The 16,723-nt window shown below is 44.1% G+C and overlaps 1 protein-coding gene and 1 long non-coding RNA gene across 3 annotated transcripts in view; one reads left to right on the top strand and one right to left on the bottom strand.

Annotated features, from left to right (window-relative positions):
• MAP3K20 (mitogen-activated protein kinase kinase kinase 20) overlaps positions 1–16,723 on the bottom strand; it is a 158,238-nt gene that overhangs the window by 22,493 nt on the left and 119,022 nt on the right. For both annotated transcript variants that reach the window (XM_053918785.2, XM_024561483.4), the window contains exons 12-16: positions 10,679–10,723; positions 8,891–8,921; positions 8,654–8,793; positions 4,707–4,769; positions 3,649–3,741 (exon numbers count right to left, since the gene is read on the bottom strand). In XM_053918785.2, coding sequence (XP_053774760.1) covers positions 3,649–3,741; positions 4,707–4,769; positions 8,654–8,793; positions 8,891–8,921; positions 10,679–10,723 — 372 coding nt within the window. The remainder of the gene's footprint in view (positions 1–3,648; positions 3,742–4,706; positions 4,770–8,653; positions 8,794–8,890; positions 8,922–10,678; positions 10,724–16,723) is intronic.
• Positions 7,859–13,883, top strand: LOC123479814 (uncharacterized). The gene is made up of 4 exons (XR_006655565.3): positions 7,859–7,917; positions 8,368–8,455; positions 8,703–8,872; positions 10,803–13,883. It is a non-coding gene; the product is annotated as an uncharacterized lncRNA (long non-coding RNA).

Here is a 16,723-nt window from a genome sequence, read left to right as displayed (position 1 = left end):
CTGAGAAAGACCCAATTTCTGCCAATTCCATTCTCATAACTCCAAGGCTGCCTCAACATACGATGCTCTTTAAATTAATAATTAATTGTACTCTTTGGAAATAGGTCAAGAAAATGAGGAAAACTCATTCTCACTTATTATTTATTTGATTTAAATTTTCAGTGCATAAAGCCTCTGGCCCACTCATTTCCTCTGCCAGGCTGTGGGAGGAAAGGAAAGGGGAAGGCCGTTCTGTTTGTGGGTGACACTGCAGTGTGTGTGGTGCTGGCATCGCGGGGAGGCCTGGTTCTCCAGAGGAGTGTGTCAGACCCGGGCAAGCCCGTGGCTCCGCACCACAGTAGCAGGCACAGGCTCCCAAACGTGAGTGGCTTTGCTCGGCTGGGCAAACCCACCTCACTTTGGTGCCATAATTCATGTGGTGGTAAAATGAGGCTAAAACAAAAAAAAAAATTAGTCTGACTTCTTAGACCGAAAGTTTGTCAGGTCTTTCTTTTAATGAAAGGTTTTTTCTTCTCCATAGATTTATACATTTGTGTATAAGGTAATATTTTCTGCTGTTTCCTCTTAGTAGGTCAGGTACTTAGCTAACATACCAATTGTAAGTGGTATTTAGCTGGTGGTCCTTCTCAGATGCAATGGGAAAGGTAGCTACTATTTCCACGATAGAGTTGCTGTCATACATTATCCCAAAGGTTGTCATTAAACACATCTTTCATTTTGTTTGTAAAAGAAAAGGTGAAATGGGCAAGCAAATCTCCCTGATATGCAAACTCGGGTTTGGAGAGAACTTCTGAAGCTCCAGGGTCCTCTTGTCACTTATTCTGGTCTTGGAGACGGGGCTACAGGCTTTACCTTCTCCGCGAAGACGGGTGTGGGAAAACTCAGTTAATTGGGATTCTGAGGATGTCTTTTTTCCTTGAGGTCTACCTTTAAGGGTCAAAGTAACAAGGCTTCATGTGGGGAATTGGAATTTCTATTTAAAGCACATTTGTGAGGAAATATTTCATAATGTGAGGGTGAAGGCTGGTGTAACCTGCTGGGTTAGAACTGGACAGAACTAGGATGATTTCATGAAAGTTTACAAGTGGCTCAAAAGTCTTGAGTCGGGGATAACAGCGAGCACATGTGTAGTACAAAGGAGAGAATAAAGATGTAATTTCTGGTCTCAGCTCTATCCTCGCCTCAGCTGAGCTGGTAACATACTTTCACTTTCTATCAGTTTTCTAATCAGTGATGACAATACTGTGCCTTGTGTATCTCACAGAAATGCCAAGGGAATAAATGAGATGACATTTATGAAATAATCTAAGCTGGTTAGAAAGAAGTACTTTGTAAGCATGAGCTTTAAACATTATATTCAGGAAGTTATCTGCAAACACCACCACGAACCCCTTCAAACCCCGTTTCAAAATTCATCCCTTCCAAAAAAGCTTTTCCTGGTTAAACTCACCCATTTCAGTTGCTTTTTTATATTTTTAGCACCTTGGCATTACATCCACTTTGTGTATTTCACTCTTTGGCCACTTATAACATCATCTGTCCTGCAGCCGCCACCGCACTGGAAACCTCAGCGACAACCTGGCTCCTCCCTTTCACTCGCCCATCTCCAGCTAGTGACAAAGTCCGATTGGGTCCGTCATAGACAGCCCTGGAACCCGTGGCACTTCCACGGCACTGCCACACAGCCTGAGAAGCTATGGGTTCCTTGTAAGCCTCAGTTGTACTTTTAGACTTTGTGTTTTCAGCGTTTTGCCTCGAGCCAGGCACATGGGAGGCCCTCAGTAAATGCGTGCAAACGAATGGGTGAAATTATTAGTGTGCACGGGTGACCACGGATCCGCAGGAAACCAAAAGTTGTGGTGACTTTGGGCCTGTGGGTAATCAATGACTCAAGAAGTCTACACAATTATGGTCAAAAACAGACCATTGTATTTGGCATTGAGTATCATTTATAGCTTCTAATATTTACTAAAAATTTATTTTTTAGTTTTCCACATTAATAAATAATTTCTTTGTTCGTTGAAAAGTGTTTTCTTGGTTGAGACTACTCTTGACCAAATCTCTTTCAAAAAAATTCTTTCCTCTTTTTTTTTATCACCCACAAGCCATAAAAACGTTTAAACACAGAGTACTCATAAATTAAGTGCCATGGAGTGGAGGATATCAAATTAAAATGTGCATGCAACGTGTTTACCGTGAGATGGGCTGGGTGGTGCTCACAGCTGCAGAATCTCAGGGTTAGAAGGGTCCCTGCACACTGTTGGGGACAGAGGAACTTACTGTCCTGCCTCCTTTTGGTGTCTGCTTCTAACAACAGGCATGAATAGCCAATGACCCATTTGCCCAGGGTGAAACAAAAAGTATTCATATGCAGGAAACCTGGAGTGAGAGCAGCTCTCACTCAACCAAGTGGCTAAAACAAGGGAGGTGAAGATTTCCATTCAGCAAAAACATCAACATACCCGCAGCAGTGCAGGCAAGACACTCTGTCCAGTGTGTAGAAAGAGCATCTTTGGAAGCCCTTGCAACAACTTCCACTCATCCCTAAGCACTGGTTCTGGGAATGGCCTGGGTAAGCCTCCTCTAATTAGTGAAGGGCCGGTGGGCCAGCGGAGCTGACACCGGCTCTGCCAGAACAACTGGCTGCAGGCTGGGAGGAGCTGTGTCTACAAGTTGTCCTGGCTGCCTCCAAGGAAAGGTACCAATCGAGCAGCAGGTAAGGGCTTGGTTCTGGGGTCTGAGAGGCCTGCATTCAAATCCCGATTTTGCTACTTGCTAGCCGTGTAACCCTTGGACAAGTTACTTAACCTTTCAGAGCCTCGGTTTCTTCATTTGTAAATGGAAATAACATCAACACCTCATCAACACTATATGCCTAGAACGCAGCAAGTGCTCAATTAGTAGCAGTTATTGTTATACTAGTTCCCTATGGTAATCCAAAGGAACACAAAATATTATGGTTCCAACTTGTATGCCACCTAGGCCAAATAAGTTTTCCGGACTTTAAATATAACATAAAGTGAATGCCTGACAGAATGAATCTCCGTCACGTGTTCAGCTGCCCTACTTGGAGTCTGAGCTTCCACATCACCTACTGTTCCATTCTCAATGTCGTTTTACTTCTGGTCTTAAACACTCGTTCCCCTACACAAACAGGAAACAGGACGCTAGGAGCCAAGCAGCATAAACACTTGCTCTGGTATTCACCGCCCCTTCCCCATACATTCTTTGGTGTGAGTTTCCTTGAGGATCAGGGTGGCAAGATAGTAAGATTCCTAGATTGGGTTACAGAGGCAGCTGGCAGCATTTCAACTAAAGTCTACTTTATAAAGTCTATTAACTTACTCAGAATCAAGCTGAGCAGGGGTAGGGGGAGGGGCAGTATATAAAACCATGGAGTTCTAGGATAGAAAAAGAATAAATTAGGTTGACATTTTTATGTTTAGTTTATTTTTAAATTGGATTTCTTGGAGTGGCATTAGTTAATAAAATTATATAGGTTTCAGATGTACAATTCTACATCATCTGTATATTGTATTGTGTGTTTACTCCCCCAAGTCAAGTCTCCTTCCATCACCATTTATACCCCCTCTACCCTCTTCTTAAATTAGGTTGAAATTTATCCAAAAGATTTAAAATGTGATTTACCTTTGGGCCAGTTCCTGGTTTCAAATGAAAACCAAAAACAAGTTCAAGGTTCACTATTTTCCCCTCATTTTCTTCAGGTTCACCTACTGAGTCCTAAAACAGAAGACCAAACACCATTTTATTTTAGACAAATTTTTACTTTTACTTCTCATGTAAAAGAGATGATTTCTCAGCACTAGTTTTTCCATTCTAATCTATTGTTTAACTTTTGGTTATTTTTGGATTAAGCTTCAAATTCCAATTACTTAAAGCAAGAGAAATTACATCGCATGCTTCTGAGAATGTTCCCAAACACAGTGCACGTCATCTCACGCCCTACAGATTGAATGTCACCATCCGACAGTTTTCACGGTGCATCTTGCATTGTGCAATTTTACCCTAGAAATACACTTAGCACCTGGAGATGCCCTGAGAGACTGTGCCTGGAGAGTTTCACAACACTCAACTATTTACAAGCTGTTTCCAAAGAGGAAGTACGCAGTTCTGAGAGCGTATGTGGACAGAGGACCAAGCAGAGGAACAAATGAACCTTCTAGGGCTTAGAGATGGAAAACTGTAATTGTTAGTGAATGAAAAGAATTCTGTGTATGAAGGGCAAGTATCTACTAATTTTATAACAAAGTCCATCATATACCTTTCGACTATATTTAAAAGAATATATCACATATACTAATATTTGTTCAAACAATAAGCCTCCCACCCCAAAATGCAAGTGAACATCCCGAGCTCTAGTGTGTGAATTCCTTCAGTGACTCATGAGTTAGACAAAGGTCACCAGAGCCAGGTGGGAGGCCAGAAGTTAGCACTTCCATCCTCTATCCACTAAGGTCACATGTGTGGTTCTTATCATGAATGTACTGTTAATATTTCAACTTTCAGGGTATACGGGTACCCAATTTCGGCACAGTCCAAGCTTCACTCAAAGGGCCTTTTGTTGGGCAGATATGACTAAATTTCACTTCAAACCACAGTTCCCGACGTGGGCAAATTTAGGTGTGGAGGTAGCAGGTGCATATGCCAATAAAAGTAGCATATTCTCAGTAGGAAAAAAAACTTACCTTGATCAGTGGTGGGAAGTGAAACAGGTTTAGATAATCATGGGTTAATTTCTCAATGGCCGACTGTAAAAAAAAAATCACATGACTCTATTAATGATCCGATAGTGCTGAGAGGATTAAAATTATTGTGCACATATAAAGGCATTCTTTATTTATGTAGTTCGTAAAATATCTTGGGGATGTTAATATCCAACACCTATTGAGAATAAACCTGATTGTTCATGGTATTATACGCAGTTTGTAATTATTTAATGGGAAAGGAAATACTTAAGAACTTAAATCTCAAACTAAACAATAAATAAAATCATTCTTCAAACACCGGTATAGTAGTGACATGTTAATGTTCCAGCATATAGAACGCAGTTGTCACCGGGGTAACTCGGAAAAACAACAAAGAACATGAATATGTCACCAGAGACTTTTCACTAAGGCTGAAATCTCACGAAAGGGTTTGTTGCATTGTAAGGGCTTTTCCATGGGTACGTGTCCAACTCTCCCTCCCCCAATGACGCACAAAGAACTCTTAAAGGACAGGAGGACAATTTAAATTATGATTCTTTTTTACACTCATCAGGTATAATCCAGCTTTTCTGTGAGCTGAACATACCATGTAGAGAATAAAAAAGTGCCAATGGGAGAAAAATTAGATGCATTTTACAAAATGCAATGAAAGCTGTTGACACTTGACAATGTAATGAACACTTGCTGGATGTTCAGCCCTATTCCTTGTACGCGGCCCCTCCACACGAGGGCTGCCAGGCGCGGGAAGAAGGGAGCCCAGACAGGCTCGAAGGGGCCACTGAGTAGCAGAAGGGTAGGTGGAAGGACTGCTCCCGTGGCTGGTTTATGACCCACCGTTTAGGGCTGAGAGCCTCTTTGAGAAGGCATGCAGCAATGCTTGTGCCTCAGTGAAAGGGCAGAGAATGAAGGGCTCATCTCCCCACGAGTGTGTGGGTGTGTAACACCTCCGACAAGCACCGCCAGGGCTCCTCTATCTGGAGATATGCATCCAGTATCCCATCCCAAAAGGCCCAGCTTGAAGCATCGTTTATCCTCAGCACCCCAAGTATGTATGCAGGACCCTCGGAGAGCAAGTTTCCATGACTCTTTTTCCTTAATATCCCGTCTCGTATAAGCTGATTGGTCCAGCTGAGTTTAATGGAGTGTCACCTGTTGACTGAGCCCTTACTACGTGGCCACTCTAATACAGCCGGGCTCTGGCAGTTAGGGGGAGGGTCCACATGCCTGACTTTTGTGACTCACCTCTCTGAGAACCAGCTGTCTTTATGTGCACGCACAGACTCATCTGGGGGCTGGAGGGGGTCCTGAGTACCCCCCCCCCCCGCCAAGAGATGCTGCTCACACCCTTTTTGGAGCTCAGGATCAGAGGCCACCGCACTGACCCCGCCCCGCCTGGCAGCATCCAACAGTGGCTTTTTCTCTGGGCAAGTGTTTCTTGGCGTCTCAACAGCATGGACCCTGTTTCTATAAAGCTTTTTCAACCTTTGGCTTCGGTGATCCTATTCTCTGCTCCCTGTGCCCCTTCCTACCTGCAAGCGGCTCTTACCTCTGGTGCCCTTCCTTCTCTCCATTCTCATTTTCACTACACTAGTGAGGCCTTACTATTCTCTATACTACAGCCTCTGAACTGGTCTTGCAAAATCCAGCCTTTCCTTTCTAACACACTTTACAACTTCCAGAAGCAAAGTTTTAAGCATGTCAATCCCCCAGACTTCCAACACTCCCCACAGATCCCTGATCCCAGGTCAAATCCTGGATCCCAGGCCTGCGGTCGTAAGCTGTCCACCTGCCTCCTGCTTTCTGTATCCCGAATTCTCCTGTGCACCTAGGCTTCCATCAGACGGAGACACTCGCTGTTCCTTTACATTCTCTCTGCTCTCTTTTTCTCTTAATGCCTGATTCTCTGTCTGGATCAATGTTCTTTCCTTTCCCACTCCTGTCTACATTCCAAATTCTGTGCTTCCTTCAGGATCCAGCTCAAGGGCCACCCACTCCCTGTTGTTTTCCCTCTCTGCCTCCCCCGCTGCCCCTCCCGAGCAGAGGTAATGAAATAGCTCCTTTCTCCCGAACTGTGAAGACCCTATATTATCAGAAGTTGTGTGGACATGTTTTATCTCTTCTCCGGGACATAAATTCCTCTGGGGAGAATTTTTCTTTGTGTCCTCTCAGGCCCAGTCTGGCAATTAGTAGGCATTTAGTGAATTTGTTGAATGAGAACACATTTGCTGGATGTTGCTCACGTGAGTGATACCAGCCGGCATGGAGGGGCGCTTTGGTTGTCCTAGGCCAGGTCGGGGAATATTTAAATCACGGTGGGTTTTGGTGAGGTGTCACAGCTTGCCACCCCCTTTCCTCCTGACTGCTCATTAAGGAACGCTGGTCTTTTTCCAAAGCCAATATAGGTGGGAGCATCTTATCAGGCAGCTGCCAAATAACGTAAGATTTACCAAATTTCCCTTTTGGAACTCCAAAACTTCTCTGTACCAGAGAAAATAATTTTTCCTACTGTAGTCCACCTAAGGCAGCGTAGATTTTGGGGATGAATCTGCCCACACTCAGAGGTCGAGATTGAATTGTTTGCCAGCCTGTGAGGCGTATATCTATGTACGAGGTTTCCTACTCAGATTCTGAGAGGGAGGAAACATGAAGGTTAAGGTCAAGGTGAAGCCATCATCCAAGGGGTGCGCAGGGCTGTAAGGCTGTCCCTTACATGAATCCAGGGCCCACAAGATGCAAGTAGATGTGTTCTCCTTGGACGCAGGGAGATTTCCCTAGAAAGGCCAGTGCTGGGAGCTCTAATGGAGGTGACGGGAAAAGTAGTTGGCATGTTGGTTGAGGCCTCGTGAAGATGTGAATCTGGACGGGAAGCTGCTTTTCTACATTTCCTTCTTTATTCTATTTCTCTTTCTAACCTGTGCCCGCCCCTCATCCACCCACACTGGGGCTGAGGAGGTTTGGGGAGCAAACGTGGTTTTATCCTAAGATCTCTCTCTCTCAATGCCTGTGTCCAACACAGATGCCAGCAATTCTTATTTGGTTTGAGTAACTAAAAAACAAAACAAAACCAAACAGATCTGGTTGCTAAACTACAACAAAAAGCAACAACAAAACAGGTTTAGCTCTGAGGCTGTTCAAGACTGAGGTCGTGGGGGCAGTGGTGGAACTGCCTGAGAAAATGAGGGGTTAGCGTGTAAGTACGGTGGTGTCTACCACAGCTCAAGATTATGAAGGCTGCAAATGGAACCCAGACTCCCATCATTTTAGGTGCTGCCAGGGCTGAGTTGCCACATAATCCATGGACAAGTTCCGGCATCCTTAGGGATTCCTAATGGATATCTAGCCTCTCTGGCCTTAAACGAAGTTGCATCCTGCTGTTCCGGGGTGGGATGCCAGTTCTGCAGGCACCCCGCTGCCTCATTCCCAGGTCCCCCAGCACACTAAGCTCTCCCCCACCTGGGGCCTTTCCACAGGCGTGCTCTCCCCCTGGCAAACCTCTTCCTCTATCCCCTTCACTGGGCTAACACCTGCCTATTCTTCAGCTCTTCACTCCTTCATAATTCTTCACAGAAGCCCTTCCTCAGTCCAGCCTCATCTCTTCTTTTTGACATTTCTTACACCTGTCATTTTACCATCATTGCAGGATTAATACCTGGATCTTCTCCACTAGAGACTTCCTGAGGACGTGGGAGTGATATTCAGGTGTATCCAGGCGACTTCTGCTGTGTCAGGTATTAACCCTTTTGTTGTGGATTGTGAGGACAAAGGAGGGTCCCATGGGAGCAGCAGCTAAAAATCAACTGGCGTGGACACAGTTCCGCACAGCCAGTGCGGCCCTGTGCCCGTCCGCAGCCGCCGCGCAGCACGGGACCTGCTGTGGAGCAGAAGCTCAGGGAGGAGTTGTTGGCCGTCCTCCCTTTCTGAGGTACCTTTATATGAATGATATGCCCCTTGGAGACAATGCCCATGTCTTTCAAGTCTTCCTCCTCCAGAAGCAGCAGTCGCTTTCCCGTGATGTTGTTTTCCTTAAACAAGCTTGCGTACGTGCTCATCTCTGCTGAAGAGTCACCTGAAGGAAGTGATGAGAAGGCAGAATAAAATGAGACTAAATCGTATCCAGAGCAAAGTTAACTCCATGAATTAAGAAGGTAAATTATTCCACTTGCCTTTTCGGACGAGCTGCTGAACCCAAAAGTACTGTGAAAGAGAGGACACACACAGTTTTGACGATTCATACATACTCAGTGGCCAGACTTAACAGTAACACCTATAGCTCTTGGTAGAGAAAAATATCTTTGATTCTTGTAAAATAGAAAATTTTCTCTTTATGATATTAAAACTTTAAGCTTCCAAGTTGGAGCTATCCCTCTCTTTGAGGCTCTCAGACACTTGAGGGACATCAGTTTTCCTTCTTATTTGGGAGATATTTAAAAATCCTTTCAAAAAGGTTCTTATAATGACTTTCCATTTGTGTCCCCAGGGCGATCGAGGAGCACTGGTTTACCCAGCCATTGTATGAGTAACAGGGACCCCACGGCAGTGGACAGGGAAGTGGGTAGAATGTGTCCTCTGTTCTAGGCCAGGTCAGGAAGTAGCTACGTGGACCAAGACAAGTTGAAGCATGGAGCTTCCTATACACACAATGAGGCTGGACGCAGTGACCGTCAGCCCTTTAATTTCACCTGGTACACATTTACTGGCAGCTTCTCACAGTACCCTGGTCAAGAGAGATTGAAGGGAGGCCAGACCCAGTCCCACCAATTCTCTGGGGTGCCCTTGATCTTGGAGTTTTATTTAAAGGGTTTGAAAACCACTGAACCCCAGGCAGGGCAAAGACTGAAAAATAGCCTTTAAAAATTTTTCTTTTCAAATTAGATACACCAGCTTTGCAACTGGGGATAAAGGCATTATATCCATGCCCGTGAATAAAGGAGATCCTAAGTCCTCTTTCCCTGTTGGGCAGGGTTGGCAGGAACCTTAGAGTCACTGGGGCTCAGCGAATGGGGCGCAGTAGACACAGCTGGTGCCAAGTTTCCTTTCCCTGTAGAAGCCAGAGGTCAGCTAATGTTGAAGGCAGTTTTGCTTCACCTGAATACAAAGGGCAGGGAGGGAAATGCCTTGGCGCAGAAACCAGGTTGAATTAGGCAAACAGACCTTCCCGAGAGTGTCTAGCAGTGAGTGTGTACCTTGTGGCCCCTGGCCCACTCCCCAGGGTGGGAGCCTGCTGAGGATGGCATTACAGCTCTTTTCTTTCTTTTCATTAAATGATACCTGGAGCACAAGCCCCTGAGGCCTCTGGTCAAGAATTCTCAGACCCGTTTTCCACTAAGGAAACAGATACAGAGATACAACGGGCTAAGTAGGAGTCTCCCCCAGGTCACTTCCCGAGTGTAGGGTGAGGACCTGGTTTAAGTCTGTCTATATTCTCTCAAAAACATGGGGATTCTCCGGCTCCACTTGCAGAGAATGTCTGAGAGCTCGTGTCCATCCTCCTTGGGAAGGGCAGAGGAAAGGTGGCAAAGGGAACCTGTCACGTTTGAACTGGCCTAAGGCGGGGAGGAGACCTAGCTCAGCGGAGTTGCCTTTACCGGGTCTTTCTCCACCGTGGTTCAAGTCCATCCCTGGTGATCTTAGGAAAATTTAAGATAAAAAATCTTAAGTGTGTTCATTTGGTATTCTGGATAAGCCCTTTAGTTCTGTCATTGGAATTCACTGTTGTATTCTGGAATAACTTTCTGAGCAAATCAGGAGGTAGAATCCTCTTGTAAGATTTGAAGAGATACTTGCTTTGCTCTTCAGGCCTTATTTTAAGCATTACTGCATTAAAAACAGAAAAACATGGAATCCGTCAACTTCTAGTTCCTAAGGCCCAAGCCTCTAGCTGTGTCTTTAACTTGTGGACAAATTTATGAAATACCTGCCCCTGTCATGAGGCGTTAGCAGGAGCTGCTTACCACGTCATCTTCGGTCCATGAGCCAATCTCAAAGGAAGGCAGCAGCTGCATGGGAAATATGAACGAAATTTTTAAAAAGTAATATTGTCATTGTCTTTTTGGTTTATCCTGCTGTCTACTTTAGCTGTCAGGTGCTGCTCTGGCTTGTCTCCTCTTGCAGGTGAGGTCGGACGGAAAACAAGTTTCCTGACCTTAAGAGGAATTTTTCAGTGCTCCGAGGGTTTTGCCCACAGAAACCAATCAGGTGCATCAACCTCTCAGTAACAATTCATTGCACCTTTTCCTTTACAGGTTTTTTTTTTTTAATTTTAGAGAGGGAGAGAGGAAGGGGGGGTGCATATCAATTTGCTGTTCCACTTATCTATACATTCATTGGTTGATTTTTGTATGTGCTCTGACCAGGGGTTGAACCTGCAACCTTGGCGTATCAGGATGACACCTGAACCAACTGAGTCACCTGGCCAGGGCCCAATTCATTGCCCTTCGTGAGCTGCTGTAACCGGACACTTGAGATTTTTCTCTCTTGGTGCTCAGCACAGGAGTCCTTTTATAGCCCACAATGGGGCTTGGCAGCCAAGGAATTTTTGACATTTGTCAGATTCCAGTCTTCCTTGGAATTCTCAGTCAACATGAGGATCGTTTGATTACTAATGAAAATTTCAAAGCAACCATTTGGTAACCAGACGATTCATGCCTGTTCTGTACGGGAGAATTCCTAAGTGCTTAACTAAATGTTCTGCTTGCTTTATGTATTTAAAGCCAAATATTAGGATCCACGGATGAAGGGCAAGTGAAAGTGGAACTGTTCTATGAAGCCCAGGTTGCAAATTTGCTCTAAAACAAATAAAAAACTCCCTCTCTGGGGGTGCACAAACACGAAAGGTAACTTTGCAAGAGGTGTTCAGAGCCAGAGGGCTACTCTCTCCAATGCGTGCCCCCGGCCAGAGACTGAGTGATAAATGCCTACACAATTTGAAAAAAAAACCCTTGGCTCTCCTGTGACTTGGTTTAGAGTTTGTGATAGCTGTTAATTTAAACTAACTTAACTTGTCAAAATGGTTGAATTGCTCATGAGATAATGCGGCAACGTGCTATTTAACCTCAGTTAAAAATAACATTTTTTGTGGGTAAGTTGGGAAAAAGCTGAACTTGGTTATTTTTAATACTAGTGTAAAAATTAGAGGGTGGGCGAGTTAATCCTTTTAATCTGCAGACATTTTGAACTCACATACCCAAACCCTGCCAGGAAATGCACGTCTCTGCCTTCGATGAGCTTTTAATTGAAATGGTGTAAAACAGGCATGAATTACTCATGGAGGAGTTCAAGGCCACCTTCGTCTCTGCTTACACTCAGTGCCTGGCAGAGTGCTTGGCATACATGACCTGGTAAATTTTTGTTGAACAATTTGTTGAATGAATGAAACTGAAGGGTGCATTTATGAAAACGCTAAGTAATCTGGTATAAAGTTCAATGTCTATGGGCTTGCCAGGGAAAAGGGAGGGTTTCGGAGGCTAAGATGGGGGGAATGGAAGGCACAGTGGCTTGAGCTGGGCACTGCAGGGCAAGGAGAAGGGCAGGGACTGCAGGTGAGGAGAAGCACCAGGACAAGACGCTGGCCGTGGTGGGGGGCAGGGAGAAGAAGGGTGGGCAGGGCACGTTTGCCCAACCAGGGTACCAGATGCAGTGTGTGTATGTCTAAGAATAAAGGGAAATTAGGCCGACTCCTGGGGGTCAGGCAGAACTAAAAAAAAAAAAAAAAATCCACTAGTTACAATGACTGTGAATGTGTCAAGTTTGAGTAATGAAGGTGCAAGGGCAGAACTTGCTACCACTCTCTACTCTGCTGCCCCCATGTGCTCCATTCCCTTGGGATGGCTCCTTCCCTCCTCTGAAATACCTGGTATATGGAGGAATCAGTGGTCACATGCACTCACCTGCTTTAATAATGCAGAAAGGAAAACGATGTGAGGAATAGGATCTAAAACTAAACTCCATCAAAGAAAACACATGACAAGTTTTATTTCTTCCCAGGGCAGCTGGGTACAGCTGCAGAACCATGCCATCTCCCTTTTCCATCAGGGACACAATTGTGAAGTAAGGACTTGTTCCAGAAACATTTCCCTGCATCAGGGCTGGCTTTTACGGGGAAGAGAAGGATGTGCAGCATTTCGGTTTATATACCATTCGCAAATGTTGTGCTAAACAAAAGTGATAAAGAAGTGTTTCTTGATCCCTGGCTGGTGTAGCTCAGTGGATTGAGTGCCGGCCTGTGAACCGAAGGGTTGCCAGTTCGATTCCCAGTCTAGGGCACATGCCTGGGCTGCAGGCCAGGTCCCCAGTAGGGGGCATGCAAGAGGCAACCACACATTGATGTTTCTCTCCCTCTCTTCTCCCTTCCTTTCTCTCTCTAAAAAAAAATTAATAAGATAAAAAAAAGAAGTCTTTCTTGATAAGAATAAAGGTTGTCAGTGAAACAATGAATCAATAGCAACACCTTTGGCTTTCATGTCAAAAGGAGAGTTTTGTTGCACTCAGGATGGCTCATCAAGATGATGCCAAGGGAAAGGTATTGGGTTCCGGTTGATACTTGCTGTGGCAAGATTTTTTCTTTTGTTTAAATCCTCACCTGAGCATATGCGGTATGTTTTTATTGATGAGAGAGAGAGAGAGAGAGAAACATTGATGGTTTGCATCCTGTAAGTGCTCCTACTGGGGACCAAACCTGCAACCTCCTTTCGGTGCACAGGATGATGCTCCAACCAACTGAGCCACCTGGCCAGGGTGTGCTCAGCAGGATGCTTGCCAAGGCCAGTGAGAGAAAGGCACTGTGTCAAGACAGCCTGGATTCGGCAGGACAGGGGATAGAGGTGATGACCTCCAGCCACACAGTGGCTCACCATTCCCTTTCTGTCTCCTGTACCTTGTTAGCATATCAGTGTATCTGCTGCAGGGTGAGTCCCAAGCCTCACCCTCACTGCAGGGTCTGTCTCTCTTTGGAGATTTAAAAAAAAAAAAAATCCAACTTGTGACTGCCCCATCCATCACTTTACAAATTCATTATTTACACTCCGACTGATTTCAGGGGAGAAAAGCTCACACTCGTGTGCGTGCATGTGACATCAAAGGATGCTGGGAATCAAATCTAACAAAGATGTGATGTACACAGTAACACATAACAAAGGGATTTACTGTCAAAACGTTTATTGTAAAATGGAGTCTTAAAACAAAGGAAAGCAAAGTTCACATCAAAATGAAATTTATGACACCAACTTGGATTTCTGAGTACATTGTGGACTTTGTGCTGGAATATCAAATTCCAGCTGTGAAGTCAGAAACTGCACAGCCCTGCCACACAAGTCGTCCTCCATACAAACACTGCACAAGATTTTGGCATAGAACTTGCTCAGGATAACATTGCAATAGAATAATTGAGAAAAAATTTTGTTAAAAAAACAATAAAGTGATAATACCATCTATTCAAAGCTCACACTCAAAGAATATAAATATTTTCTATTATTTAGTACAAAAATTTTAAAACAGTGTAAAGGCAATATGTGCACGGTATTGTGTCTGACATTAAAAGATTTATTATTCTGCACACAATGTACAATATTTAATGTGGGTACTTGAAACTCTACTTTGAAGTAAATAATCACGTGCCAGAAAGCTGCTCACAGGCCATAGAGTGCAAAGTAAGTGGGAATCAGAGGAAACATGGCGAGTCCTCCCGATTTCCTGGTAGACACTCATTTTTCATCACAGGAAAGGTGCACCTAGAGCTGGCAGGCTCTGCTACAGTCCGAGACAGACCAGAGTCTTCTCTCTGGCAGTGCTTACAATCTGAGCTGGAAACAGTCTTACTCAAAAGCAGCAAAAGGTACCTGATTATAGAAAATTATGCTCTGTTATATATGTGGTTTGGTGAGATGGCTGATTTCAAAAGGCTGTGAACAAGTGTAGTGTATCAACAAAATTAAAGTATCAATATTTAACTCAGAATAAGTTTTAAAATGGTCTTTCATGAAATTACCATTCCAATGAAAACTCCAAAACTAAAGTTATGTGCCTCATAGTGCTACAGAAGTCATTCTGGATCGCTCCCAAATCTTGCCCCCACCCCCAGTCCCATGATTTTAATGGGGATTAAGTTTGAATTCTTCAGCTGGTGTTAAAGTCAAACAAATCTGCTGCATGTTAAAAATCTTAAAAATCATGGGCTAAAAACTGGCCTTCAACAGTTCCACAACTTTAAAAACAAGAGGTGCCTCTTCACATTGGTTACTCATGTAAAATATTAAATCGTGACTTTGCTAAAAAAAGAAAAAAGACTGTCAGGGAAAGGGCCCTTTTAAACGAACCTGGCTACTTTGCAGAACTGTAATCTCAACGATGTTTTTCTTTATTAGTGTGGCATTTGCGTAACAGGAGAGTAAATTGAGCTGTTTCATAAAGTTTCCACCAGCATTGTCACGGGGAAAGAAACCATTTCCACAAGCGGGGGATTTAAGGTAAGTGCCCCAAACATACAAAAATCAGATGGGGTAGTTGTCGTAATTGTGCAAGTGCATCTTTCGATTTGGGTGGTTTTTGTTTGGGGGGGAAAGTTACACATGGAACTCTGAAACTGCCAGGTTTATTAGCAAGCTTCTCAGTGGAGGAGGGGAAAACGGGTGTTTTGGATGGAATTCTTCCTGGGGTGTGGCTGTCCCTGGCACTTGGGATGTTACTATTTTTGGCACTGGGCACTAAATATACCCCAGCCACAAGGACGAGCAGAACTAAGGCTAGCACTCCCCTCACCGTAAGGTGCCAGCCCTACCTCCGGAGAGAACCACCAGCAGGGTGTCACCGGATTCCACAGGGCCGCCTTTATGGGTAAAGGGAAAGAGCTGAAAGAATGGTGTATTTGCACTTGTGTGGCTCTGACAATTATTACTACACTTTAGAGTCTCAAGTTTCATTGTGAATCTTCAAATTTCTGTTTCTTTCTCTTTTATAAATGCCCCTTTTTGTAAGTGAAATAATTAGAAATAAATTTAACAGCAATAATTTCCATTTCTAAAACTGATCTGAAAAGTGAATTAGAAGCTGCACAATTAACTTCAGCATCAGATTTTATGCATATGGACGATTACCGTTTCTTTTTAAACTTAATAAAACTAATAACAGAGTCTAAAGTCTTCTAATCTTCACAGAATGAGACCACATTAAAATTCAGTTTTATGATGCAGGCTTCAGGGATGTTCAACAACTTAGGAACTGATTTGGAATGGAGAGGAAATAGCCAGGACCGTATGGTAAGGGCCTACGGCCTAATTCTCGGTGGAGAGCAATTTGAAGCTTATCACTGACGTTGTCAATCTGCTGTGTCCTCAATCCTAGCAGTTTCTTGATGGCAGAGTATTGAGTTATAACCATCTCTGGAATATTGGTGGGAAACGGCAGGCATTGAAAGATTAACAAAATATTACCTAATTCATGGTAACTCAGGACATGGGTACAGAGTCCTATTACCTTTATCTTTTGGCCCTAATTGACTGGTTTTAGTAATGCAGCAAAACTTCATGTATAATCATAACAGGTTTATATGTAGAGAAAAAAATATCAGTTTCATTCAGTTCCTATGTTCTGAATTTATTGCCGATTCTCCCGAAGGAGGGGCGAGGCTTCCACCTGTACATGCAGTGCACAGGCCCCAAAGTCAGCCCACGGAGATGCCCTTGTTGGGAGGCCCGTCCTGCCCACACACGAGATGAACGCACACTCCCGGTGCACCTTAGCCTCCTCCCCTGCTTTGCTCTTCAGCAGGCACTTCTCAGACGTGTTCAACTACATTACACATTAGCTCTATTTATTGTTGATCTCCGCTCTCTAGCACGTAAGGTCCACAAGTGCAAGTATTTTTGTCTTGCTGTTGCCTAGAATAGTACCTGGCACAGAGAAGGGGCTCAGTGAATATTTGTGGAACGAATGACTTTACCTTTGCCTGGTAAAATGTGCAAGAGGATTACTTTTCAATTTATATTTTTATTCTTTTGTATTTT

The sequence above is a fragment of the Desmodus rotundus genome, chromosome 2 (assembly GCF_022682495.2).
Source record: "Desmodus rotundus isolate HL8 chromosome 2, HLdesRot8A.1, whole genome shotgun sequence".
In the NCBI taxonomy this organism is placed as follows: domain Eukaryota; kingdom Metazoa; phylum Chordata; class Mammalia; order Chiroptera; family Phyllostomidae; genus Desmodus; species Desmodus rotundus.
The sequence above is the reverse complement of the archived record's forward strand: the minus strand, read 5'-3'. Positions and strand labels throughout refer to the sequence as shown.